Source organism: Balaenoptera borealis, assembly GCF_965194805.1.
Source record: "Balaenoptera borealis genome assembly, contig: HAP1_SCAFFOLD_581, whole genome shotgun sequence".
NCBI lineage: Eukaryota > Metazoa > Chordata > Mammalia > Artiodactyla > Balaenopteridae > Balaenoptera > Balaenoptera borealis.
The window spans coordinates 264,193-290,878 of record NW_028123618.1 but is presented as its reverse complement, the minus strand read 5'-3'; the positions used below and the strand labels follow the sequence as shown (position 1 = coordinate 290,878).

General features: G+C 42.1%; 1 protein-coding gene and 1 long non-coding RNA gene across 5 annotated transcripts in view; one reads left to right on the top strand and one right to left on the bottom strand.

The window, feature by feature from the left end:
* LOC309621524 (arylamine N-acetyltransferase 1) overlaps window positions 1-26,686 on the top strand; it is a gene marked incomplete at its 3' end in the record, with an annotated part of 77,052 nt that overhangs the window by 32,457 nt on the left and 17,909 nt on the right. For 2 of the 4 annotated variants that reach the window (XM_082408968.1, XM_082408967.1), the window contains exon 1: window positions 13,784-14,193. In XM_082408968.1, the coding sequence (XP_082265094.1) occupies window positions 14,000-14,193 (194 nt within the window). In that variant the 5' untranslated portion in view covers window positions 13,784-13,999. Of the gene's footprint in view, window positions 14,194-26,686 lie in introns of those variants that run through there. The other 2 variants (XM_082408966.1, XM_082408965.1) reach the window with 2 other exon arrangements.
* Window positions 23,516-26,686, bottom strand: part of LOC309621525 — a 59,498-nt gene continuing 56,327 nt past the window's right edge. The window contains exon 2 of the long non-coding RNA XR_014240068.1: window positions 23,516-24,184. This is a non-coding gene — a long non-coding RNA (uncharacterized lncRNA). The remainder of the gene's footprint in view (window positions 24,185-26,686) is intronic.

Here is a 26,686-nt window from a genome sequence, read left to right as displayed (position 1 = left end):
TTTGTGACCCAATATATGATCTATCCTGGAGAGTGTTCTGTGCACACTTGAGAAGAAAGTGTAATTTGCAGTTTTTGGATGGAATCTCCTATAAATATCAATTAAATCTATCTGGTCTATTGCCTCATTTAGAGCTTCTGTTTCCTTATTTATTTTCATTTTGGATGATCTGTCCATTGGTGTAAGTGAGGTGTTAAAGTCCCCCACTATTATTGTGTTACTGTCGATTTCCTCTGTTATAGCTGTTAGCAGTTGCCTTATGTATTGAGGTGCTCCTCTGTTGGGTGCATATATATTTATAATGGTTATATCTTCTTCTTGGGTTGATCCCTTGATCATTATGTAGTGTCCTTCCTTGTCTCTTGTAACACTTCTTATTATTTTTATTTTTTTAATTATTAACACCTTTAGTTATTATTTATTTATTTATTTATTTTTGGGGGGCTGTGTTGGGTCTTCGTTTCTGTGCGAGGGCTTCCTCTAGTTGGGGCAAGCAGGGGCCACTCTTCATTGCAATGCACGGGCCTCTCACTATCGTGGCCTCTCTTGTTGCGGAGCACAGGCTCCAGACGTGCAGGCTCAGTAGTTGTGGCTCATGGGCCTAGTTGCTCCGCGGCATGTGGGATCTTCCCAGACCAGGGCTCGAACCCGTGTCCCCTGCATTAGCAGGCAGATTCTCAACCACTGTGCCACCAGGGAAGCACCATTCTTTATTTTAAAGTCTACTTTATGTGATATGGGTATAGATACTCCAGCTTTCTTTTGATTTCCATTTGCATGGAATATCTTTTTCCATCCCCTCACTCTCAGTCTGTATGTGTCCCTAGGTCTGAAGTGGGTCTCTTGTAGACAGCATATTTGTGTGTCTTGCTTTTGTATCCATTCAGCAAGCCTGTGTCTTTTGGTTGGAGCATTTAATCCATTCACATTTAAGGTAATTATCAATATGTATGTTCCTATGGCCATTTTCTTAATTGTTTTGGGTTTGTTTTTGTAGGTCCTTTTCTTCTCTTGTGTTTCCCACTTAGACAAGTTCCTTTAGCATTTGTTGTAGAGCTGGCTTGGTGGTGCTGAATTCTCTTAGCTTTTGCTTTTCTGTAAAGCTTTTGATTTCTCCATCGAATCTGAATGAGATCCTTGCCGGGTAGAGTAATCTTGGTTGTACGTTCCTTCCTTTCATCACTTTAAGTATATCATGCCACTCCCTTCTGGCTTGTAGAGTTTCTCCTGAGAAATCAGCTGTTAACCTTATGGGAGTTCCCTTGTATGTTATTTGTCATTTTTCCCTTGCTGCTTTCAGTAATTTTTCTTTGTCTTTAATTTTTGCCAATTTGATTACTATGTGTCTCGGCGTGTTTCTCCTTGGGTTTATCCTGTATGGCACTCACTGCGCTTCCTGGACTTGGGTAGCTATTTCCTTTCCCACGTTAGGGAAGTTTTCAACTATAATCTCTCCAAATATTTTCTCTGGTCCTTTCTCTCCTTCTTCTCCTTCTGGGACCCCTATAATGCGAATGTTGTTGTGTTTAATGTTGTCCCAGAGGTCTCTTAGGCTGTTTTCATTTCTTTTCATTCTTTTTTCTTTAGTCTGTTCCGCAGCAGTGAATTCCACCATTCTGTCTTCCAGGTAACTTATCCGTTCTTCTGCCTCAGTTATTCTGCTATTGATTCCTTCTAGTGTAGTTTTCATTTCCTTTATTGTATTGTTCATCTCTGTTTGTTTGTTCTTTAATTCTTCTAAGTCTTTGTTAAACATTTCTTGCATCTTCTCGATCTTTGCCTCCATTCTTATTCCGAGGTCCTGGATCATCTTCACTATCATTATTTTGAATTCTTTTTCTGGAAGGTTGCCTATCTCCACTTCATTGAGTTGTTTTTCTGGGGTTTTAGCTTATTCCTTCATCTGGTACATAGCCCTCTGCCTTTTCATCTTGTCTATCTTTCTGTGAATGTGGTTTTTGTTCCACAGGCTGCAGGATTGTAGTTCTTCATGGTTCCACCTTTTTAAGACTGTTGATACACATTGCCAAATTACCATCCAGAAATGCTATGACAATTTGTAGTCCACCCCAACAGTGGATGTGAAGCCTGCCTCACAAAAACACTGGCTTGGAGCACTTTTTAAAAAGTGTAAAACACAAAAATGAGTACCTCTCCCTTTTTCATGCAAGTGGGATTACTCCAAATTTCATAACTTTTTTCAGTTAATTTAGCAAGTCTGTATATTTGTATCTACTGCATCATTTTTTGTGACTGTTCAGTGTTCCATTATATGAATATGCCACAGTACACATAGTTTATCCATTCTTGTATATAAGCTATGTCCAGTTTTTCAGTTCCAAATAGTACTCTGATATGTATCCTTGCCTATATCTCTGACTATTTCTTTTGGTTAAATACTTAGAAAAAGTGTTGTTGGATCAAAAGCATATACACATTTTAAAGGCTTGGCTCAATCTGATAGGAGAATAACCACATTTTGTTTTATTTTGTATTCCTTTGATTTACTGGTGGATTTACTGGCTGTTTGTATTAATTTGGCTAGTTGGTTAATAATACCCTGTGTCCATTCTTCTGTAGTGAGAGGTTGTAACAGTTGTATCCTATCCTGTCAGGTCCATATGTCTGACTTTCTGTTTCTGTGTGTCATGGGGTATTGAAAGACTCCAGCTATTTTAATGTGATGCCCCACACAGCACTTAAAAAAATAACTCACGATAGTTGCCTTTCATGTAATATTTTTTAATACCTGCGCTTTTGTGATGATCCCTTTTGTTTAAGTGAGTAGGTTGTTCAGCCTCAGAACTACTAGAATTCATGATCATTTGTTCTAGTTTTTGTCTGACCTTTTACTGAGAGAGTTCTTGACCATCATACTTTCATGATAGGTTTTTAGTATGTACTGTGTCTTCACACATTCTTTGAATTTGTTATTATTTGTATCCTCCTAGACTTGTCTTTTTTGCTCTAAAACTAACAGTTATTACATTTCTTCTCTTTCGTTTTCCCCTTTTAACTAGTTTGAAGTGTGATTTGAAGCTCAAGATCATGATCAAAAGAATGCAGTGACTTTCTCAGCTCCACCAGTTTTTGCTTCTGAGGTTTACATGCCACTGCTGCCCTTGCTAATTATGAACTGAGATTCATTTTGTGATGTTTTTTTCTCATAGGTTATATACAGTTATTCTTCAGTTCTGTAATTGTAGAACATGTTGGATGATTTATTGGTACTAAAAACAGGGTTATCATTGCACATCCAAAAAGTGCTTTTTGTTTGTTTGTTTCGTTTTTGTTTTTTGCTTTATTGGAGTATAATTGCTTTACAATGGTGTGGTAGTTTCTGCTTTGTAACATAGTGAATCAGCTCTACATTTACATATATCCCCATATCTCCTCCCTCTTGCGTTTCCCTCCCAGCCTCCCTATCTCACCCCTCTAGGCAGTCACAAAGCACCGAGCTGATCTCCCTGTGCTGTGCTGCTGCTTCTCACTAGCTGTTTTACATTTGGTAGTGTATATATGTCCATGCCAGTCTCTCACTTCATCCCAGCTTACCCTTCCCCCTCCCCGTGTCCTCAAGTCCATTCTCTACACCTGCATCTTTCTTCCTGTCCTGCCCCTAGGTTCTTCATAACCATTTTTTAAAATTCCATATATATCTGTTAGCATACGGTATTTCTTTTTCTCTTTCTGACTTACTTCACTCTGTATGACAGACTCTAGGTCCATCCACCTGACTACAAATAACTCAATTTCGTTTCTTTTTACGGCTGAGTAATATTCCATTGTATATATGTGCCACATCTTCTTTATCCATTCATCTGTCGATGGACACTTACGTTGCTTCCATGTCCTGGCTATTGTAAATAGAGCTGCAATGAACATTCCAAGAAGAGATTTTTAAATTGGATTATGCATTGTGTGTGTGCGTATATATTTTTGTTTTTTTCCATACCCAAAATTACAAACCTGCCATGGCTGGTCTTGTGCAGGACTCTTCCACATGTGAGAAAATGAGAGTTGTTTATATGTTAAATCTGTATAGACTTCGCAAGTGACCTTTTGTCTTTCATCAAAAGCACTTGACCTGCAGCAGTGTGGCCTCACCAGTGAAGGAGCAAAGGCTTTACTAAAGGCCCTTGAAAGCAACAGAACTCTGGTCGCTTTGGATATAAGAAAAAAATCCACTTGTTGGTACGTGGTCTCTCTTTTTTTTTAATTGATTAACACATAGCAAAACAAAAAGAGTTTGTTCACGTATTGACAGTTTTTAAAACTTAATGTGTTTCACTTTCCTCATCGTATACAGTTGGCCCTTGAACAGCTTGGGGGTTAGGGGTGCCACCCCCCACACAGTTGAAAATCTGGGTATAAGTTTATAGTCAGTGGTTCCGCATCTGTGGATTCAACCAACCTTGGCTCGTGTAGGACGATAGTACATATTTATTGAAAAATATCCGTGTGTCAATGGACCCGCGAGGTTCAAACCCATGTTGTTCAAGTGTCAACTGTACTTTTCTAAGGTTGCACTTCCCTTATGTTTTTAGCAGATAATGTACTAATTAAAGTGAGTTATACCTTTAAATTGTTCTTATCTCTACTCTGAATAGAGGTGAACCTAGATACTAAGCCTGCTTCCACCAAGAGCATTATTTCCTTGTTGTGCAACCTCTGAATTCTTGCAAGGAGTACTTTATTCATTTGTCAGTTTCACAAGCAATTGTTTTAATAGCTTCTGTGTGCCAGATATGGGTCAGGCACTAGGGATAAAGCAGTGAACCAGACAGACAAAAGTCTTGCCCTCATGGAGCTTACATTCTAGTGAAGGGGTTCAGATAGAAATGAGTAAACAGATAAGTAATATAATTTTAGATAGTAGGAAGTGCAGAAATATCGTAATATAAGGAGAGTGAGTGGAGGCAGGTAGGACTCCATTGGATAGGTTTGTTAGGGGACAGCTTCACTGGAGAAGTGGCATTTGAATGGAGACTTGAATGAAGAGAGGAGCAAGCCATGGAAGATCTGGGGTAAGCACATTCCAGGACAAGGAGGCAATGAGTATGCAGGCATGTAGGTGGGTGGAGTATTTAAGGAAAAACAAGGAGGCCAATCTGGGCAGAGTACTGAGTGAAGAAGAGTGTGGTATGACATGAGGTCAAGGAGCTAGCCAGGGATCTGATCTTGTAAAGTTTTGAAGGCCAGAGTAAAGATGTGGATTATTCTAAACGAGTAGAGGGTTTTGAAGTGGAAAAAGGCATGATCCAAATAGTATCTCAATAAGATGACCTGGTATAGAGAATAGACTTGGGAGGATAAAGAAGACAAACAGGGAGACCAGTTAGTAGACTATCACAGTGGCCCAAATAAGAGATGTTTATGGCCTAGGTTAGGTTGGAAGTTTGCAGCAAGTGAAAAATGGTTGAATTCAGGTTGTGTTTTAAGGGTGTAGATAACAAGACCTGCAGATAGATTAGATGTGAGGTATGAAGGAAATAGTAACAAGAAGACAAGTCGTTGATGATTATATGTGCAACTGGGTGGTATCACTTAGAAGAAGGGGGCTGATGGGAGGAGCAGCTTTTGAGGGAATATCAGGACTTTGGTTTGATATCTTAGATGCCCTTTAGGTATCTAAGTGTCTGGACAGTGCTCAGACTGTACTTTCTATCCAAAGGTATCCAAAGCCACTTTAGATGCAAAATGTTTAAAGTTGACCTTTGTGCTAATCTTGCAGCCTGTGGAACAAAAACCACATTCACAGAAAGATAGACAAGATGAAAAGGCAGAGGGCTATATACCAGATGAAGGAACAAGAAAAAACCCCAGAAAAACAACTAAATGAAGTGGAGATAGGAAACCTTCCAGAAAAAGAATTCAAAATAATGATAGTGAAGATGATCCAGGACCTCGGAATAAGAATGGAGGCAAAGATCAAGAAGATGCAAGAAATGTTTAACAAAGACTTAGAAGAATTAAAGAACAAACAAACAGAGATGAACAATACAATAACGGAAATGAAAACTACACTAGAAGGAATCAATAGCAGAATAACTGAGGCAGAAGAACGGATAAGTTACCTGGAAGACAGAATGGTGGAATTCACTGCTGCGGAACAGACTAAAGAAAAAAGAATGAAAAGAAATGAAAACAGCCCAAGAGACCTCTGGGACAACATTAAACACAACAACATTCGCATTATAGGGGTCCCAGAAGGAGAAGAAGGAGAGAAAGGACCAGAGAAAATATTTGAAGAGATTATAGTTGAAAATTTCCCTAACATGGGAAAAGAAATAGCCACCCAAGTCCAGGAAGTGCAGCGAGCCCCATACAGGATAAACCCAAGGAGAAACACATCGAGACACATAGTAATCAAATTGGCAAAAATTAAAGACAAAGAAAAATTACTGAAAGCATCAAGGGAAAAACGACAAAAAACATACAAGGGAACTCCCATAAGGTTAACAGCTTTCTCAGCAGAAACTCTACAAGCCAGAAGGGAGTGGCATGATATACTTCAAGTGATGAAAAGGAAGAACCTACATCCAAGATTACTCTACCCGGCAAGGATCTCATTCAGATTTGATGGAGAAATCAAAAGCTTTACAGAAAAGCAAAAGCTAAGAGAATTCAGCACCACCAAGCCAGCTCTACAACAAATGCTAAAGGAACTTGTTTAAGTGGGAAACACAAGAGAAGAAAAGGACCTACAAAAACAAACCCAAAACAATTAAGAAAATGGCCATAGGAACATACATATTGATAATTACCTTAAATGTGAATGGATTAAATGCTCCAACCAAAAGACACAGGCTTGCTGAATGGATACAAAAACAAGACCCATATATATGCTGTCTACAAGAGACCCACTTCAGACCTAGGGACACATACAAACTGAAAGTGAGGGGATGGAAAAAGATATTCCATGCAAATGGAAATCAAAAGAAAGCTGGAGTAGCTATACTCATATCAGATAAAATAGACTTTAAAATAAAGAATGTTACAAGAGACAAGGAAGGACACTACATAATGATCAAGGGATCAACCCAAGAAGAAGATATAACCATTATAAATATATATGCACCCAACAGAGGAGCACCTCAATACATAAGGCAACTGCTAACAGCTATAACAGAGGAAATCGACAGTAACACAATAATAGTGGGGGACTTTAACACCTCACTTACACCAATGGACAGATCATCCAAAATGAAAATAAATAAGGAAACAGAAGCTCTAAATGAGGCAATAGACCAGATAGATTTAATTGATATTTATAGGAGATTCCATCCAAAAACTGCAAATTACACTTTCTTCTCAAGTGTGCACAGAACACTCTCCAGGATAGATCATATATTGGGTCACAAATCAAGTCTCAGTAAATTTAAGAAAATTGAAATCATATCAAGCCTCTTTTCTGACCACAATGCTATGAGATTAGAAATTAATTACAGGGAAAAAACCATAAAAAACACAAACACATGGAGGCTAAACAATACGTTACTAAATAACGAAGAGACCACTGAAGAAATCAAAGAGGAAATCAAAAAATACCTAGAGACAAATGACAATGAAAACACGATGATCCAAATCCTATGGGATGCAGCAAAAGCAGTTCTAAGAGGAAAGTTTATAGCTCTACAAGCCTACCTAAAGAAACAAGAAAAATCTCAAGTAAACAATCTAACCTTACACCTAAAGGAACTAGAGAAAGAAGAACAAAAAAACCCAAAGTTAGCAGAAGGAAAGAAATCATAAAGATCAGAGCGGAAATAAATAAAGTTGACCTTTGCTGCTGCCAAAATAGTAGCCACTGGGGGCAGTCTGCAAGATGGCATCTTAGGTTTATGAGGAAGAAATTAGAATACACAAAGGGGGAAATAAGTGTATAATTCCATAATGTAGATTTCATATTTAATTTTATGAGAAAAGCAATAATTAGTTGGCTTTTTGTTTTAAATGGAAATAGCCACTCATTGGGAAATAATTACTCTAATTTCAATTTATTTTACTTTAAATCATTCTGTGATGAAAGCAGTTATCAAGAAAGGTCTCCAGAATGGAAGGAGTGCCAAGTCAGAGGTATATAACATGTTTTAATTCTCTCGGAAGAATTTCTCTTTAATGGCTTGTTTTTCTTTCCTTCTTAAAAGAAAATTATCAAGGTACTTTCTGCCATCTTAAAACTAAGCTTTTAGTCAAATGAAATGGCTTTTCTGTTTTTGAAAATGTGTGATGCTTTAATTTAGCTTCCCAGAAATGCAGATTGAAGACCTTTTATTAACTTAAAATATCTTAATTTCCAATGAAGATCAAACCCTCCTAAATTACCTGTGACTTAAATGGCATATTTATTATTTCTCTCTCAGTACCAGTGGATAGCTTCTCCATCAGTGAAGGAACCATCCAAAGCTGCTAGACAGAAAAAGAGAACTATAATTTTGGGAAGTGGTCGAAAAGGAAAAGATACTATTAGAATTGGTAACTCTTTCTTTTTTTTAATGCTACTAGAACTTATACCCCTTATATATCCAGTGTGCTAAAATTAAAACAGCCTTAATGGTTATTCCTTAATGGTTAATTATTTCCTTAACAGTTAGCTGTCAGTATTATTTGTGGTTCTTATGGAACGCACCTAGGATGTTCCTGACACATAGTGTTTAATATGTATTAGATATTAATTTTAATATGATAAAGCTCTTGAAGTGACAAAATCCATATCCAGATACGAGGTCACCTTTTCTCCCTTTCATGTGGGGTCCAGGCCTTAGGAAAGAGAGGGAAGCATGTGACGTGTCTAGTGACAACCCCAAAATAAAATAAAGTAGGCAGAGCCCTTGGCGCTTTACAGATATTAATACATTTTATTGTCATCACAGCCCTGTGAACAGACTGTGTTTTACAGCAACGCAGACAGGTTAGGGTCAGGTGCAGCGGGGAAGTGGGATCAGGCAGGATAAGAACATGGGGAGGGTCGGGCGGGCTGGTTCCAGAGCCTTTACTAAGGAAACAACAAAAATCACAGATGATAATGACTGTTTTTTCAAAATGCAGGAATCAGTGGAAAAACTAGAAATGATCATGTTCTGAATTGTGATCAGTTGTGTCTAAATATGTGAAAGTCACTTTCCCATAAGCCAGAAATAACAATAAAAAACAAGGAAAGATCCCATTCGCAATAGTCACAAAAATTAGTAAATATCTAGAAGTCAGTTCAGTGTTCACCTGAAAAAGTTAGTGCAAAAGGATAGATGAAACATTTTAAACATATTTGTTAACATTAATAAAACGTAATGTTAACATATGATCTATTAACATATAAAGCCACTGGCAGAGGGAAAGACAGATCGGTGGAAAAGTCCAGAAACTGGTCCCTGTTTACTTGAGAATTGTATTTTAACTTAGATAATTTTAAAGTCTAACTTGACTTTTTGTCTAATTGACTGATTGAAGCATTGATAATTCATTTAAACAGAAATTAGATATTTGCCTCACAGCATACACAAATTCTAGTCCGTCGAAAAGATGCAAATGCAACTAAATGCAAGAAGCAAATATAAAATACAGGAGAGAATTTCTGTGTAAGTGTAGGGAGTACAGAAGCCTTCCTAAGTAAGCCATACAACTCAGAAGCCATAAAGTAAAAGATATTTAATTACATGAAAATTTAAAACTTTTCTACAGTTCAAGACATAAACAAAACAAAATGACAGGCACCAAAGTTTGGTAGTGTATTAACATATAAAGGTTACTGTTGATATAGAGAAGAACCCACAAATTAATGAAAAAGGATAATCAAATTTTAAAAAGGCAGGGGGTGGTTTTTAACTGTATGAGCAAACAACTCAGAAGAAACACAGCTGGCTAATAGACAAATGAAGAGGGGCCAACTTCTTTAGGAAATGCAGATTAAAACCATGGGATTTTCTTCCCATCTGATGGGCAGAAATTCTAAAGACTGATAACATCTGGTGTAGACAAGGGAACAAACACACTTTGCGTATGTTAAGTATAATAAATGTGTTCAAAATAATAATAATAATAATAATAATAATAATAAATGTGTTCAATTTTGGAGCAATGTTTGCAGCATCCATGAAAGTTCAAAACTCTCTTGCTCTTTGACCAAAGACTTTTACTTCTAGGCACCTGCCCTCTGCCAGTACTCTGCCTTGCATAGAAGTGTGCATAAAATCAGGCACCCACAAGTCCAATGAGGGATACTTACATAATGGGGAAAATCTAGAGACAACCCGGATGTCCTTCAGGAGGGGTCTGATGAAGGAAATTAGGATCCATCCGTGATATGGAGTAACGTGTGTGTGGAGAACGGGGAAGGTCTGTGAGCAAAATGGGAAGATGACCTGATACGTCATCAGGTTAAAAGGAAAAAGAGCAGGTGTAGAAAAGGACATGTCTATTATTCCACTTAGAAACCCACAATGTTTGTATTTGTAAATACTATATATGTATATATGTACATATGGAAACATGCATATATACACGTATACACATTTGTGTATCTGATCCTGAAAATGCACAAAGGACTGTTAATGGCAACCACCTCTATGGAAGGGAATAGATCTTTATATTTTTACTCTAGTTTTCCTAATCGTGTGCAAATTTAGAGTTAATTTTTTATTTAAAAGTTAGGCAGTCAGGAGAGGCCTAGTGACTCTTTTGTGGGCTTCTCTCACCTCAGGATGCACTCTTCACGCCCTTCTTGTTTCTGGTTTGTCTTTTGGAGCAGACACCACTGAAACGAGCATCTTGTCATCGCTTGCCAACTGCCTGCGGTTTTCTTGGCGCCCTCCTAACCCTCACCACCTTTGTGAGATGCTGTTTCGCGCTGAGGTGGTGCCTTTCCCCTCACACATACCCCTCTGGTACCTTGGGAAGTCCCGGGGTTTCTCAGTGGGCATTCTAGAATACTCATCCCAGAGATGCAGTGGGTTTTTCAGCCACATGCATTTGGGGAAAACTGTGTTCCTATATGAATTATCCTCTTGGGAGTTCACAAATCACCGGAGCTCTTGAGACGCTCTAGGAAGTTGAGTCAAGAAACCCTTGTAGCCCTGTTAATTCAGGATTTCCTAAATGTCTATGACTGATTGTGGCACCGCTTTTCCAGTCACAACCATCCTTATCAGCTTCCGTCATAGACTCCCTGCGGAGCGCTGCTCAGACTCTGTCCTGGAAGCTTTGTAGTCCCAGGATTACCCGCTGCTTCCGCGCCCACCCGGCCCCGCGCTAGCGCTCTGTCAGCGTGGCGCCTTCTCCCTGCCCCCCAACTCATTCAGGCCACAGGCCCTGCCCCCGCTCTGGGATTTAGTGATAACGCCTGGGAGCGGGGGCCCAGCACAGCCCACGGCAGCGCTCGGTGTGGCTCACAGGGTTTAAAACACACAATGTGAGCCCTTATTGGAACATGGGAAGATGATTTAAATCCAGATGTCTTATTTCATAATCCCCGTGTCTCTGAAAGTGGGAGAAAAGGACTGGGAAGGCCGTATGTTTCAAGTAAAAGGGAGACTCTGTTTCTCTGTGGGAGTAAAGAACGGGCCCTCACAGTTAACTGGTAACGTAGGGAGTTTGTGCTGAGTCTGTCATGTTGGGCCTGTTATACTCATTTATATGACCGTTGGGTCCCTATTGGCATTTGCATTTACTGCCCATGCTTGAAACTCCCCAGTGTCCCTGTCTTGGTCACGAGCCAGAATTCTGTTGACCTAGAAAGTTCTTTGTGGGAGCTTTCTAGCAGGCCTCTCCCCCAGTGTCCCCACCCTCCAGCCCCTATGTTGTAGTGCTTTTTCTAAAACGCAGAACTCCTTGTTGTGCAGACCTGATTGCTCTTCGTTGCTCCAGGATCCGATCGATCCAGTTCCCAGGAGAGCGTGTCTGCAGGGCCCTCTGCGGTCTGCAGTCCTGCCCCCAGCCAGGCACCCAGCACCCCAGGTGCTGCAGAGAACTTGCTGGCGTCCCCTGTACCTTGGCAGACACAGCTCTCTGTCAGATGCCCTTCCTTCGTCTCCCCCTGTCCTGACCCCTCCCACCTCCCTTCCTCTGAAACCTTCAACCTTCTCTCGGGCAGAGTTACTTGCTCAGCTCTGTGCTTCCACAGCACTTGTCCTGTGGAATTTGAATTCCCTCCACAGCCGTCTTGCTAGATTGGGAGCAGCTAATTCCCCTTCATCTTTTTCTTCCTTCCCTCAGCCCCACACCAGGGACACTCGCGGGCACCGTGCAAATTTAATCTTCAGTTTCTAGTTGTTATGACATTGTTGCTGTCATGATACCACCTACGTTCACAGTAGGATGGGTAAATGTGTGGGGGACAACTGTCAATACAGATTCTTTGTAAATCCAGGTTCTTAATTCTTCCCCCTTTTAATATTTTTTCCCCTGAAAGCACGTGTCCTTTTTGCTGCTCCAACTCTATAATTGGACTGCCACCTTGGGAGCCTGAGGCAGCAGAATATCAAAGAGGGTAGACACTAAATTTTTAATGTAAGTGTCAACCAGGATACCTACTACCTGTGCAAAGGGGGGCCCAGAATTCAGGCTCAAAGCCTATTACCAGATACTTGGTTTCCCTGCTTGCGTCTCTTCTGTCCGTCGACGTGCACTTGAACTCCTATTAACTTTAACAGGAATTATGTGTGTGCCCTGAGGGGCGAGCATAGTTTTAATGGGGGCTGCCTCACACTGTTTTTCTTTGTTGCTTACTTTTAATGAATCCCACCCACCTTGAAGAAGTGGAAGAATAAGACAAGATGTGTTTGAGAAAATGGAGAGAGTTATTACATATTTTCCTTGTAATCCAGAATAGCATGTCAGCTCTTCTGTTTGTCTCCTTTGGTTGTCAGTGGAAGATAATTTTGGCTTGCTTACTTTGCAAATGAGAAACTGAAGTCAAATACTAACGTATCCTAGATGAAACTTGACCCATTCATTTTTGAGAGTCTGTATGAGCCCTGTGCAAGGTGCTGAGAATAAAAAGACAGATTTATTGACTTCAATAGATATTTACATAGCATTGAATGTGTTCCAGACACTGTTCTAAATTCTATCAGTTATCTACTTTTGTATCATAGAATACTTCAAGACAGTGACTTAAAACCACAGCCATTTCTTTTGCTCAGGATTCTTTTCAGTCAGCAGGTGGGGCTGAACTCAGTGGGGTGGTTTCTTCTGCTGGTCTCATCTGAGATCACTTACTCAACCAAAGTCATCGGGTGATTCACCTAGAGTCTCAATGGCTCCCCTCATCTGTCTGGCAGCTGGTGCTGGCTGTTGGCTGGGCCTGTTATTTCCAGCAGGCTAGCTCGGGCTTGCTTACATGGCAGTGATGTTTTAAGAGGGCAGGTAGAGAAGCTGCATGCCCCTTGAGGCCTCAGCTTGGAAGTTGCACAGCATCACTCCTGTTGCAGTCTCTTGGTCAAAGCAAGTCCACAAGGCCAGCCCAGATTCAAAAGGTGTGGAGCACTAGACCCCACCTCTTGCTGGGAGGGCTGCAGAGAATTTATGGCCATTTCGTCGTCACATCAGAGAGGCACAACAGAGAGATTTAGTAACTTGTTCAAGGTCACACAGCTTGGGACAATACAGTGTTTTAAGTGCTTTGAAAGCGGCTGCTCATTATTTTTAAATCTTACAGACACTATTCGGACCAACTTTTTTTTTTTCTCTGCAGCCTTGTAAAGAAAGGGTCATTCACATTGCTGTGTGGCTGCCATGGGTTGGAAGCTTCATATATGTTGTACCACTGAACTATCATAACTAGTATGAAATGGAGATATTATTATTATTCCTAATATTCAGATGAGGAAACTGAGGCTTTTGGAAATTAAGTATGAGTCGTATAAGAGAATGTTAGCTCACTGTTCCATATGCAAGGGTGGTCTCCCTAAGTCAATTATAAATGTCCTGGGGCCAGATCTTTTTTTTAATCTCTTGTTTGCATCTGGAAAATGGTTTTTAAAACCTTTCTGTTGCTTTGTTAATGGTAATTGCACATTGCAGAAAAATAGCTGGAACAAAAAACATGTTTTTCAGATGTCCAGTGGAGCCCCAGAATAGAAGCAAGATAAATATTCCATTCCACATTGGCAACACCAAAGGAGTTGATGCTTTAGAAAAAAGATTTCTCGACAAAGCTCTTGAACTGAATATGATCTCCCTGAAAGGGCATAGGTGGTGAGTACATGTCCCATCCAGAAGCTTGTCAGAGAATTGGTTTAGTTTTCATACGCTGAATGAAACACATCTAGGAGCCTGCCCAACCTGGAGTAGCAGTTATTGTAACTAGTTGGGAAAGACCATTTATTACGGGGGTTCTCCTGCTGCTGCTTACAGACCCCTTAGCACAATTCCATGGCCGAGAGCATGGGGGGGGGCACACCTTCTTGGAGCTTTGGTCAAAATTACCTTTGAAAATCTCTGCTCTGACAGCACAAAGGGTGCCATCCCATCTCTGGTGCGGCTGGCACAAGCCTGTTCAGTGTAAGAACAGATCACTGTTGCTCCCCTGAACATCAGAGAGAGTAGTTAATTCTGTAAGCCCCATGAAAAATGTGTGTTCTCACGCATGAGAATAACTGCCTGCTCCCTGCCCCCTGTACAGCAGGCTCATCGAAGAGTTGAGCTAACCTAGGTTCCATGTGAGCGTGACAGTCCTTCACTGCGTTGGAAAGGAATTTTCTAATGACTGAGATGTGTGAAGCTCCTGGCCACCTGCGGGGACTTTCAGGAGGGAGGTTGGACACGATGGTCTCAGGTGCCGTGACTCTCGCAGGAGCTGGTGACGGGAAGGAGGGTCATCTTGATGCTAAGCCAGATGCTCCTGTTCTTAACGGCTGCATCGGTGGTTCTTCTGGGTCCGTGGGAGGCATTCGGGCCTCTCTGCATAATGCTGTCACCATCGAAGACGTCCAGAAGCTTGCAGCCTTCATGAAGCATTTTTTGGAGATGCACCAGCTATGAGCACATTGTAACCAATATACACTCTGCCCTTGAACAGTGTACAAAATTGAAAGTCACTTGGGCATGGCTAAAAAAACGAAACAAACTCAGTATTTTTCTCGAATGAACATGCTTATGATAGATTTTCTTCTTTTTTCAGAGAACAGCAAAACATCCACAGCTATCCCAAGCTGTTGAAACTTAACCTTAATTCTGACTTGAACTGGAAGCTTTTAAAAAATCTTCTCTTGCTTTTCTACCAAATTCTAGCTACTGTTGTCTTTGCTGCTACTTTTTCTGCCTAGATCTCATATTCAAAGCTGCCTATGGGTTTAATTATATGCAAATTGCAGGTTATTATTTTTAGAGACACACACACACACAGCATGGAGGGTGGGTGGGGCCCTCTAGGTGCTGAATTTTCATCCTTTGCAAGATGACAGCAGTGGGGTCTTCTGGATTCTTTCTTTATACGGTTATTCTTTTTTTTTTTTTTTTAAGGGCTTTTTTTTTTTTTAAAGAAATTCACGTTCTTATTTATTTATTTATTTTATTTATTGATTGATTGATTGCTGTGTTGGGTCTTCGTTTCTGTGCGAGGGCTTTCTCTAGTTGCGGCAAGCGGGGACCACTCTTCATCGCGTTGCGCGGGCCTCTCACTGTCGCGGCTCTCTTGTTGCGGAGCACAGGCTCCAGACACGCAGGCTCAGTAATTGTGGCTCACGGGCCCAGTTGCTCCGTGGCATGTGGGATCTTCCCAGACCAGGGCTCGAACCCGTGTCCCCTGCATTGGCAGGCAGATTCTCAACCACTGCGCCACCAGGGAAGCCCTATACGGTTATTCTCATAAAGCAGTAAGAGTGACATTCTATATGTTTATCTAGCAAGGTCTGTTCTTAATACCAAATAGTTTATATCTCTATGCATTTATATCTCTGTGCCTTTATATTTCTAAGAATACGGTTCTTGTTGGTATATGTTGAGACTTTGAGAATGTTAGGATCCTTGACCTTGTGCATTAGAGTGTTACGTTCTCAACTGTTGTGTGCCTCCCCTTCCCCCTCCCCTCTCCCTTTTTAAGCTGCTTCACAAGATTTGGAAGCTCCCTGATTCACTTTTACTGTTAAACTAAAAATCCCCATTAAACTCCCTTACTGTTTGTTCACGTGACTGTTCTCTTTATGGTGTTTGACCAGTGATGCTGTGAGTTCGGGAAGATCTTTGCTGAAGAGTCTTTTCCCAAATGGTTCATCCATTGTCAGTGTTTTATGTTGACCGTATGAAGGACATTAAAGTCCTAAAACATCAATGACTTTCTTTACATGCTTTTTAGACAGATTGTTCTTTTAAAAACTTTATGTTGGGAAAACTTGAGTCTAAACATAGCATCTGTGAAGGGTATTTTGTTCAAAAAGGTGTAAGACTTGAGTCCTGTACATCCATGTTTTTAATGATTCAGCATACTTGTAGCTTTCTGTTGGCTTTTAGAATGGACATTACCAACAAACCACCTTACAACACAGCTGACGGTATAAAGTTCTATGAACTTTGTCCCACTTAGTCTGGAAACATGCCGCTAGCACAGTTTTGAGCTATCTTCGTGTTTCGTTGGATTGTGTAATGAAGACTATACTGATATTTTGTCCCAGCTCTGCACCAATTAGTTGGGTTAGTTGGGTTTCCTGCTTAGGGCTAAGCCTTGCCAGTCTTGGTTCTCTCTTCTGTAAAAAGGAGGTTTGAAATAACTCCCCCACTTATCTCAGGGATATTTAAAGAGCTTAAAACGAGGGCTCCATGCAGGATGTGACTAATAACCACAGTAAATGTTTAAATAGCAAAAGCCAGCCAGTCCATGGACGCCATCCAAGTGTTCACATGTAATAGTGCTCAGAGTCTATTTTGCCTCCTTCCTCATCAATTCATATGATGGTTACAAGTCCCTGTGGTTTGTACCGGCCCCAAATCTCTTGAATCTCCACTTATTTCCAGTCCCATTGCCACAGCCAGCTCTGTCAGCCCTCAGCGGATCATTTCAGCAGCCTCATCTGCCCCCATCTGCCCCTACCAGCACAGCCAGTTGGACCATCACTTCCCCTTCATGCTCCTCCTTGGTTCATAAAAAAAGCCCAGACTTCTGAGCCCAACGGTCACAGCTTTGTGGTGTCTGGTCTGGCTTCTTCTTTCTTGTGTTTCTGGTTCTTGGAATGTGGCGTGCATATATGCCCATGCTACATCGGGTAAGACTGGAGCTCCTGCCCGCGCTCAGCAAGACTGACATTCTTTCAAGACACTTGCCAACCTCCTGACCTTGTTTGTGTCTCCTGCATTGGAAGGATGCGCTTTTCCTTTGTTCTTATAAGCGTGACCCTTTTATCCCATCACAGCACCTCTATTCTGTGTTTTCCTGTGCCGAGGGTGTCTGCTTACGTGCCTTCCCCATCAGAGCAAGGAACAAGCCCTGTTTCTCCACCTGCATCACCTGGCATCCTGCCTTGCCCTTAGGGGGTGCTCAGTGACTGTCTGTTTAATGAATGGAAAGGCAGGGCTTCCTGAATTTCGCAAACAGCCTGCAGTAAAGGCAGGGGTACAATCTCACATACGTGGATGTTTTAATTTTTCAAAAGCTTACTATGTAATTTCATTTTTTACTAAAATTTAAAATCTTGGAGGGCTCTTAGATTCTTCTTTACATATGTGTGAAAGTGTTTGGAAAACGTTCAGCAACTGCATTCATACCAGGACAAAGGGTAGTCACTGTTGTCTGGAGCACAGATCGCTGGAAGATACTCATTGAGCGAAAACCTTGACCTTTGTATGTCTCAAGTGAGTGAACGGATGCCAGTCTGCTGACCACTTGGGGAGAGGGGAAGGGGAGATAAGGATGCAGGCCCCGGGTCAACAGGCTGCGGGAGCCACAACTGGCCAGTCTTTAAGATTAAAAGCAAAGTGGACAGACAGGTGTCTTTCAGGCCTTGGGAAATCCGTGTAAGGCTTGGTGGCCTCATGTTCCTTTATATCCTCCGGAGTGTCCTCCTTCTTCTCCCAAACTGTTTTTGTCTATTTTTCTCTTTCAAAATTTGACAACATATAATCATGTTAATACCACCTACGTGAGAAAAAACAGATTTGTTCCCACGTTGCTTATGTTTACCTCCACACACTGCTTCATCCCCAGCACTGTGGCTCTGTTCTTTGCCTGCACAAGAAACAAAATTGTTCTGTTCCGCGCTAGTCTATGTTTATCTAAACATCTAATGCTGTCTCATCACAACTTAGCAGATGCTGGAAGGTTTGGCAAGCCCTTAGGTGAACTATGTGATGTAACAAATAATTAGTCCCTTTTTTACCCTATAGAGCTTCAGGAGCCAGCAAAACCCCATAAAATGGACAAGACCCATTGATAGATGTCCAGCTCTGCCAAAGGCCCTTGCAGGTCTGGCCTTGTATCATTCTGGAATTAATGTTTGTTGTAGCGTGTTCTTTGGAAGGAAAATAAAATGAGGAAGAATTTTCTCACATTTGATCAGACTGAACATAATTAAAAAGTGAAATGCTACTGCATCTGCAAAGAAATCAATCACTTTAATTGCAAAGAAGTTTCCCCGCCTCGGTTAGTAATTGGGCTCTTGGTAATTTAGAATCAGAATCCATGATAGTTTGTGATGAATTGGCTCCTTTTGGGCTAAAGAAGGTAAGAAGTTCTAATTACCCCTGGATATAAAGGAACATGAGGCCACCAAGCCTTACACAGATTTCCCAAGAGTGGGTGGGAAAGCTTGATCAAAGAGATATTGGGAGAGAGCTAGAAAAGCTAGCAGTGAGCAATGATTTCTTGAATTTCTTTTTAAGAAGCTAAAGAATAAAATAGTTCATTTGTTGTGACAAAAACCAGAGCCTGTGGTATTTGAAATCCCAGAGCAAATTGGATTTTCTAAGAAAATAGGGAACTGGGCATATTAGAAAAATTTTATGTAGCCAGAAGTCCTATAGTTAGGTTATGGAAATTGGCCTTGCTTACTTGTTAGCACACGAGAATACTGACAGCCTTGGGCTTCACTTGGGGAAAACTATGGAATTCATACTTTGAGTGTTTAAATGTATAAGTAATTGGCACTAAGTTTAAGGAAGTCCAAAATGTTTTATTCAAATGAGAGTGTAATTTAAGTTAGTAGAAATGTACTCAGGGCCCTAATGAATGAATCTACTAACCCAATCCCTGTTGGTATCCTAGCCTTTGTCTCTCTTCAGATTACCTAACAATACCTGAAGAATAGGCTGGATTTTAGGTTGATGCACTTATTTTGAATGGTGTGTGTTGATTTTATATATCTATATAGATGTAGATATATAGTTATAGACATAATTTCAAACTTAAAGAAAAGTTGCAAGATTAGTACAAAGAACTCTTGTATATGCTTTACCTAGATTCACCAATTATTAATATTTAGCTTTATTTGCTTTGGCATTCACTGTCTCTCCATATATACATGTTTTTTTTCTCCTGAACCCCTTAAGGGTAAGGAGACATTGTGCCCTTTTCCCTGTAAATAGTGATTACTTCCTAAGTGAAACAACATTTTCTTACCAAACCACAGCACAGTGGTCTAAGTCAGAAATTTAACATTGATACTGTTGACTGATCTACCGTCCATATTCAAATTTTGCCACTTATTCCAGTAACATCCTTAATGGCTAATTTTTTTAGCCCAGGAACCAGTCTACAATCATGTGTTGCACTTAGTTCTCATGTCACTTTGATCTAAGTATGAAATAATTCTTCAGCCTCTTTGTTCTTCATATTATTGAGAGTTTGTGATGAGTACAGGCTGGTTGTTGTGTAGAATGATCCTCGGTCTGGGTTTGTGCTCTGTTTCCTCATGGTTGTTTCATGTTATGTGCTTTGGATGGGGGTTCCACAGAGGTGACAGTGTGTCTCTCTGTGCATCCTTACAAGAGCCACCTGATGGTCATCTGTCTCATTAGCATCTTGGTTAAGGTGGTGCCCACGAAGTTTCTCCACTGTCAAGTTATTATTTGTCACTTTGTAGTTAATAAGTAATTTATGGAGAGATATTTTGAGACTCAAAGTATTCTGTTCTTCATCAAACTTTTGAATTACTTATTTGGTTCATAGAGCCGGTAATTCAGGTGGATTTATTTGATGGAGAAGGTGAAGTGATTCTTAACGCTTACTTTCCACTAGTGTTTTTACAAGCCACTCTTCTCTCTCCCAAAGGAAAAAAAAATCCTAAAGTATAAGCACAGGTGTGCAGAACAGTTCATTGAAAAGTCAAAAGTCAACCGTTGGAAGATATAGATTCCAGGAGCTCTGAGAGTAACAAACATATTTTGAGAATGTGAACAGTATGGGCAAGTGTGCTTTTTGGTGAACCAGGGAAGGAGGAAAAGAATCCCCTGATCAGGATATAGGGACCAACTTGTAGACTTTTCCTTCCCTGTCTAGTCAAGGTTGTATATTTCTCAATAGTTGTAGAAGTACAGCCCTTTGGCCACACAGACCTTTAATCTAACAATCACATCATGAACCACAGAGCCTGATTATGCTTTGAAAGATGTGATATATCTATAACAACCTAAAGTTAAAGTTGCTTCTAATGACTCTAGCCTAGCAGAATAGCCCCCAAGAGAAAAGTAAAACCTTGGCTTCCATCTAGCCAGGTGAAAAGCTGTAGGCATCCCGAGAAATGAAACTTGAAGTTGAAACGTAAGAAATGTAGGAAGTTACAGGTCATTCTGCTGCAACGCTATTATGCTTAGTGAAATAAGTCAAACAGAGAAAGACAAATACGGTATGTTATCACTTATATGTGGAATCTAAAAAATAAGGAATAAATGTAACAAAGGAAATGAACTCACAGATCTAGACATCAAAGCACTGGTTACCAGTGGACAGAGGAAAGAGGGGAGGGGCAAGATAGGGGTAGGGGAGGGGATTAAGAGGCACAAACTACTATGCATAAAATAAATAAGCTATAAGGAATATAGCCAATGTTTTATAATAACTTTAAATGGAGTATAATCTATAAAAATATTGAATCACTGTGTTCTAATATATTGTTATTATAACATAATACTGTAAATCAACTATACTTCAATTTAAAAAATGATCACCACAGTATGTCTAGTTAACATCCATTACCATACATGGTAGAAATCTTTGTTTCTTGTGATGAGGACTTTGAAGATCTACTCTCTTAGCAATTTTTAAATATGCAGTACGGTATTATTAACTATAGTCACATCCCCAGGACTTATTTATTTTATAACTGGCAGTTTGTACATATTGACCATCTTTACCCATTTCACTCACCCTCCACCACCTGCCTCTGGTAACCACCAGTCTATGTATCTACGAGCTTTTTTTAAAATTCCATATAAAGTGAGATCATACAGGATTTTTCTTTCTCTGCCTGACATATTTTACCTAGCATAACGCCCTCACGGTCCATTCATGCTGTCACAAATGGCAGGATTTGCTTCTTTCTCATGGCTGAATTATATATATATATAATATATATATATAAATTGTATACATATATAAATAAATAATTTGGCATATTATGCCAAATGTCCTTTATCCATTTATCCATCGATGAACACAGGGGTTTCCAAGTCTTGGCTATTGTAAATAATGCTGCAGTGAATATGGAGGTACAGATTTCATTTTGAATTAGAATTTCTGTTTCCTTCATACAAATACCAAGTAGTGGAATTGCTGGATTATATGATAGTTCTATTTTTAATTTTTTGAGGACCTCCATACTATTTTCCATAGTGTCTGCACCAATTTACATTCCTACCAACAGTGCACAAGGCTTCCCTTTTCTCCACACCCTTGCCAACACTTGTTAGCTCCTGTCTTTTTGATATTAGCCATTGTAACCTGTATGAGGTGATATCTCTTTGTGGTTTGATTTGCATTTCTCTGCTGATTAGTGATTTTAGGTGCCTTTTTAATTACCTGCTGACCATCTCTGTATCTTCTTTGTAAAAATGTCTATTCAGATCCTCTGCCCATTTTTTAGTTGGATTTTTTTTTTCTATTTTTTTGGTATGAGTTCTTCATATAATTTGAATACTAACCCCTTATAAGAGAAATGATTTGTAAAAATTTTCTCCCATTCAGTACGTTGCCTTTTCATTTTGTTGTTGGTTTCCTTTGTTGTGCTTTTTAGTTGGATGTAGCTCCACTTGTTTATTTTTGCTTTTGTTGCCTTTACTCGGATCAACGTCTTTGCATAAGTTCTGGAAACACCTCTTTCATAGTTTCCATGGATTGTTTTTAGGGGAGAGGGTGAGTGAGATGAACTACTAGTGAAAGGAGGGTCAGTGGGTCGAACTATAGCCTCTGTTACTGTAGGTGGCCTCAAGGCCACAACTGGTAGTCATTGTCTCCCTCCTGTGCTATCCATTCTCAATTCCCCTTATCCTTGGATAATATCTCTGCTAAAATGGATGGCTTACTTGGTGGGGTGACCCTCACCCTCGTCCCTGAGCGAGTGTTCTGAGCCCTGGTCATCATTTCTTTCTCAAACCATGGCTGCTGTACTTGACCATTTACTGTGTACTTGACCATTTACTGTGAAAACTGGGAAAGGCAGTACCAAGAAATACCCCACAGACTTTTGTTTTTAATCAATCATTTTCCAATTAAAAAAATTTTACTTCCCACAGACATTTTTATCACCCCAGAAGGAAACTCTGTACCCATTGAGAAGATACTACTTCTCTCTTTCTATCAAGCCCTGGAGACCACCAATCTGCTTTCTTTCTCTATGGATTTACTTATTCTGGATATTTCAGATAAATGGAATCATACAATGTGTGACCTTTGTGTCTGGCATCTTTCACTTAGCATGATGTTTGTGAGAGTCATCCACACTGTAATATGTATTAGTATTTCATTCCTTAAAAAAATGTTTTTGGCCGTGTAATTGTTTGATATTTAGTTGCTCCATTCCTTTTTATGACTGAATTACTATTCCACTGTAGGTATATACCACAATTTGTTTATTCATTCATCCATTGATGGACATTTGGGTTATTTCCATGATTTTTCTACCGTGAATAGTGCTGCTATAAACATGTGTGTACGTAGGTTTGTTTGTTTTCAATGATTTAGGAGTGGAATTGCTGAGTCATACGGTAATTCTATGTTTATCCCAAAAAACACACCCCAAGAAACTTCCTGAAAGTCTGTCCTTGTCTCAGAATCAGCTTTTCAGGGAACATGACCTGCAACAGTATGGACAGTGTCCCATGAGAGCTTATTTGTGATGCCTGGGGGTCTGGAGTTGGGAAGGGCTTCCCTTAAGAAGTGGCAGCTAAACTGAGGGCAAATTCAATGTTTTTTCCTTCCTTCCTTTCTTCCCTCCTTCTTTCCTTCAGAAGGATGACATAGATGTTTTACACAGTATATCCTTTTAAAGCTTTTGCATTTGAACCCTGAACTTATTCATAAGACAAATAAATGACTATTTTAAGCAGTGTATTAGGGCTCAAATTATTAATATCATAGAAACATTACAGTGACAACTTGGATTGGAAACAATTTATTAGGAAAACATATGGAAGGTTTTTTGTTTTTTTTTTAATTAATTAATTAATTTATTTATTTATTTTTGGCTGTGTTGGGTCTTCGTTTCCGTGCAAGGGCTTTCTCTAGTTGCGGCGAGCAGGGGCCACTCTTCATTGCAGTGTGCGGGCCTCTCACCGTCGCGGCCTCTCTTGTTGTGGCGCACAAGCTCCAGACGCGCAGGCTCAGTAGTTGTGGCTCATGGGCCCAGTTGCTCCGCGGCATGTGGGATCTTCCCAGACCAGGGCTCGAACCCGTGTCCCCTGCATTGGCAGGCAGATTCTCAACCACTGCGTCATCAGGGAAGCCCTGGAAGCTTTTTCTATAACAATTTTGATAAATAAAAAAGTTGAGAAATCAGAGTGTATAGACAGAATATTGGTTATTTGGGAAATTGTATCATAAAATGGATGGGCTCCACAAATTCTTCCATTTAGTTGAAGAAAAGAGTGCTAAGCCAGTTTGGGCTGCTGTCACAAAGTACCACAAACGGGGAGGGGTGGGGCTTGTAAACAACAAAACTGTATTTTCAGTCCTGGAGGCTGGAAGTCTGAGATCTAGGTGCCAGGATCATCGCCTTCTGGTGAGGACTCTCTTCCGGGTTGCAGACTGTCCACTTCTCATTGTGTCCTCACAGGGCAGAGAGCAGAGAGAAAAAAATCAGCTCTCATGACTCTCACAAGGGTAAGAATCTCATCATGAGGGCTCCATCCCTATGACCTCATCAAATCCTAATCACCTCCCAAAAGACCCACCTTCTAATACCATCACATTGGAGGTAGGGTGTCAACATGTGAATGCTGGGGACACCCAAATATTCAGTCTATAACAAGTACTAATGGGGAAATGAGAGCTTCTATTGAGGATGTTAAGGGCTGCTACAAAGATCAACGGTACATGTGTTTCCAGAGAGAACTACAATATAGAATAAGTTCTATAAGGCGTTCACAGAATAGATTCGTCTTTCTTCCCCAAAACAGTCCTTGGTATCCAGGGACCCATTCCTGGAAATTGACTCTTGCTCAAGGAAATCCATCCTCTCATTAAAAAAAAATCTTACGAAGCTACATGAATGACACAAAGGACTTTTCCCAGCTCTAAGATTCTGTGTGTAAAACCTGTTAGTCTAACTTTATTTCCAAAAGATAGACCCTCCGCGGGGTCTGCTCCTGCGGGGAAGGTGGGACCCCCGCTTGTGCCCCGGCCCCCAGGTGTGGCTTCCTCAAGTTTGGGGTGAAGCCCCCAGGCCCCTTGGGCTCTGCAGCGCTGCGGTGGGCTCGGGGGAAGGAGTACGTCTCTGGGGTTTCTCAGCAGGAGATGCCGGGGCTGCCGCGCAGGAACCCAGCGGCCCTGGGTGGGGCGCAGACTCGCCAGGCCTGGGTGTCCCTGCTGCGCATGGCTGCTGAGAACAGGGTCCGCGATGAAGCTCTGCCTGGCAAACGGGGACTGTGGGCGGCTCCATCCTCCCCTTCTGTCGGCACAGCCCCATCGCAGCCCTCCTTTCCGACAGGCAAAGCCTGTGACCTGTGGCCGGACGGCTCCACACCCTCAGGCCCTGGTGCTCGCCCCACGCGGGGAACAGGCACAACCCCTGGGCCGGCCTCTCCAGACGGCAAGAGCAGGACGGCTTCTTTGGCGCGCCCGTCGCCCACCCCGAGCCCAGGGGCTGGCAGGGAGGTCTGAGGGCCACTCGGGCCTGGGCGGGGCGGAGGCACGGGCTTCGCGGCTGGGCCGGCCCTCCTCGCCGCCTCCTGCCTCTGCGCCCCGGCCCGGGGTGGGCTTCCCGTAGCCCCATCTCCTTCCCAACCCCATCGCGCCTCTTGCCCCCTGGGCCGCGGGCTCCACCCGGAGCAGCACCGCGTCGTGAGGGTGCGGGAGGGCGCCCGCCCTCGGGGCTTCCCCAACACCTACCGGCTGTTCGGCCGGCCACGTCCCGGATGGGCACCGGCAGGTCAGTGGAGCGGAGTCGGCCCGGGTCTCCTCCCCCCTGAAGAGGGGCCGACCGGCACCGCGCACGAAGCAGCCCTGGCGGGAGGGAGACCAGGGAGGAGGGGTCGGTGGGGAGCTTGACTCGCAGTCACTTCCGAGGGGATGCTGAGCCCCCAGAGCTGGGGGCTGACTGGACTCAGCACTCCCACGATGGGGTGGTCAGGAAGGAGGGACCCTGTGCCTGGGGCCCAGGGCGCTCCCGGGTCAGGCGGAGTCACCAAGTGTGTCAGGTGCCGTGGACAGCTGAGGCACGTTTAGCCCAAAGGAAAGTTCCAGCGCATTGCGGAGAGCAGACGAAATACCTGGTGGTGAAAATTCACTGTTGCTAAGGGTTGAAACGAACCAATAATTCCTCCTGTTTCTCAGGGTGTTCCGTTTGGCTGTTAATGAAATGTATTTCCAAGGAATGCAGGCATGTGGCTGAAAAGGCCAGCGGTGCCTGGGGGTCACAGCGAGACCCTCCCATCTCGCCCCCCTTGGCCATCCTGTGCTCTGGGAGCAGAGCTCTCAGCTACAGGTGAAACATAGTAGCTTCCATATCCAGATTCTAAGATTTTCCAAAGCCCTTTAAAGGCCCCCTTCTCTGAGTGGTGCTTGACCTGCTGGTGTTTGGGGCGGGAGGGTGGGCTGGGTGGAGGGTCTGAGCGCCATCCTGAGGGAAGGGCTTTGGAGGCCTGTGTGAGCCTGAGACCGGGGGCCCAGTGCCCGTGTCCGAGGGGAGGCTAGCGCTGACTCCAGCCGTGTTGAACCAGACGTCACCCTCCTTCCCGACAAGCCAGCAAAGCCTGTCACTCACCTTCCTGGCTGTGCTGCTTACACGTGCCCTCTGGGAAGGCCAGCCTGGCAGAGCTCTGTTCCTGCCCTTTGGGCTGCTGGTAACTGAGTACCTAGCCTGGGTGCTGGAGGGGAGGATCCATAGATGGTGGAGGCCCAGTGCCTGCCCAGGGTGCTGCCCCTCTGCTGAGGGGCGCTTGCCCAGCTGGTTAGACCTGTTCGCACCCAACTGCCCACAGTCAGCACCCAGGCTAGGAACAGCAGCCTCCCCATTTCCTCGGTGTCTTCTAGTTTTGTTCCTTTCTTCTTTTCGCTGCCTTCCTCCCCAAAGAGGCAAGATACTAATCTTCAAGAACCAAATCAGGCCAT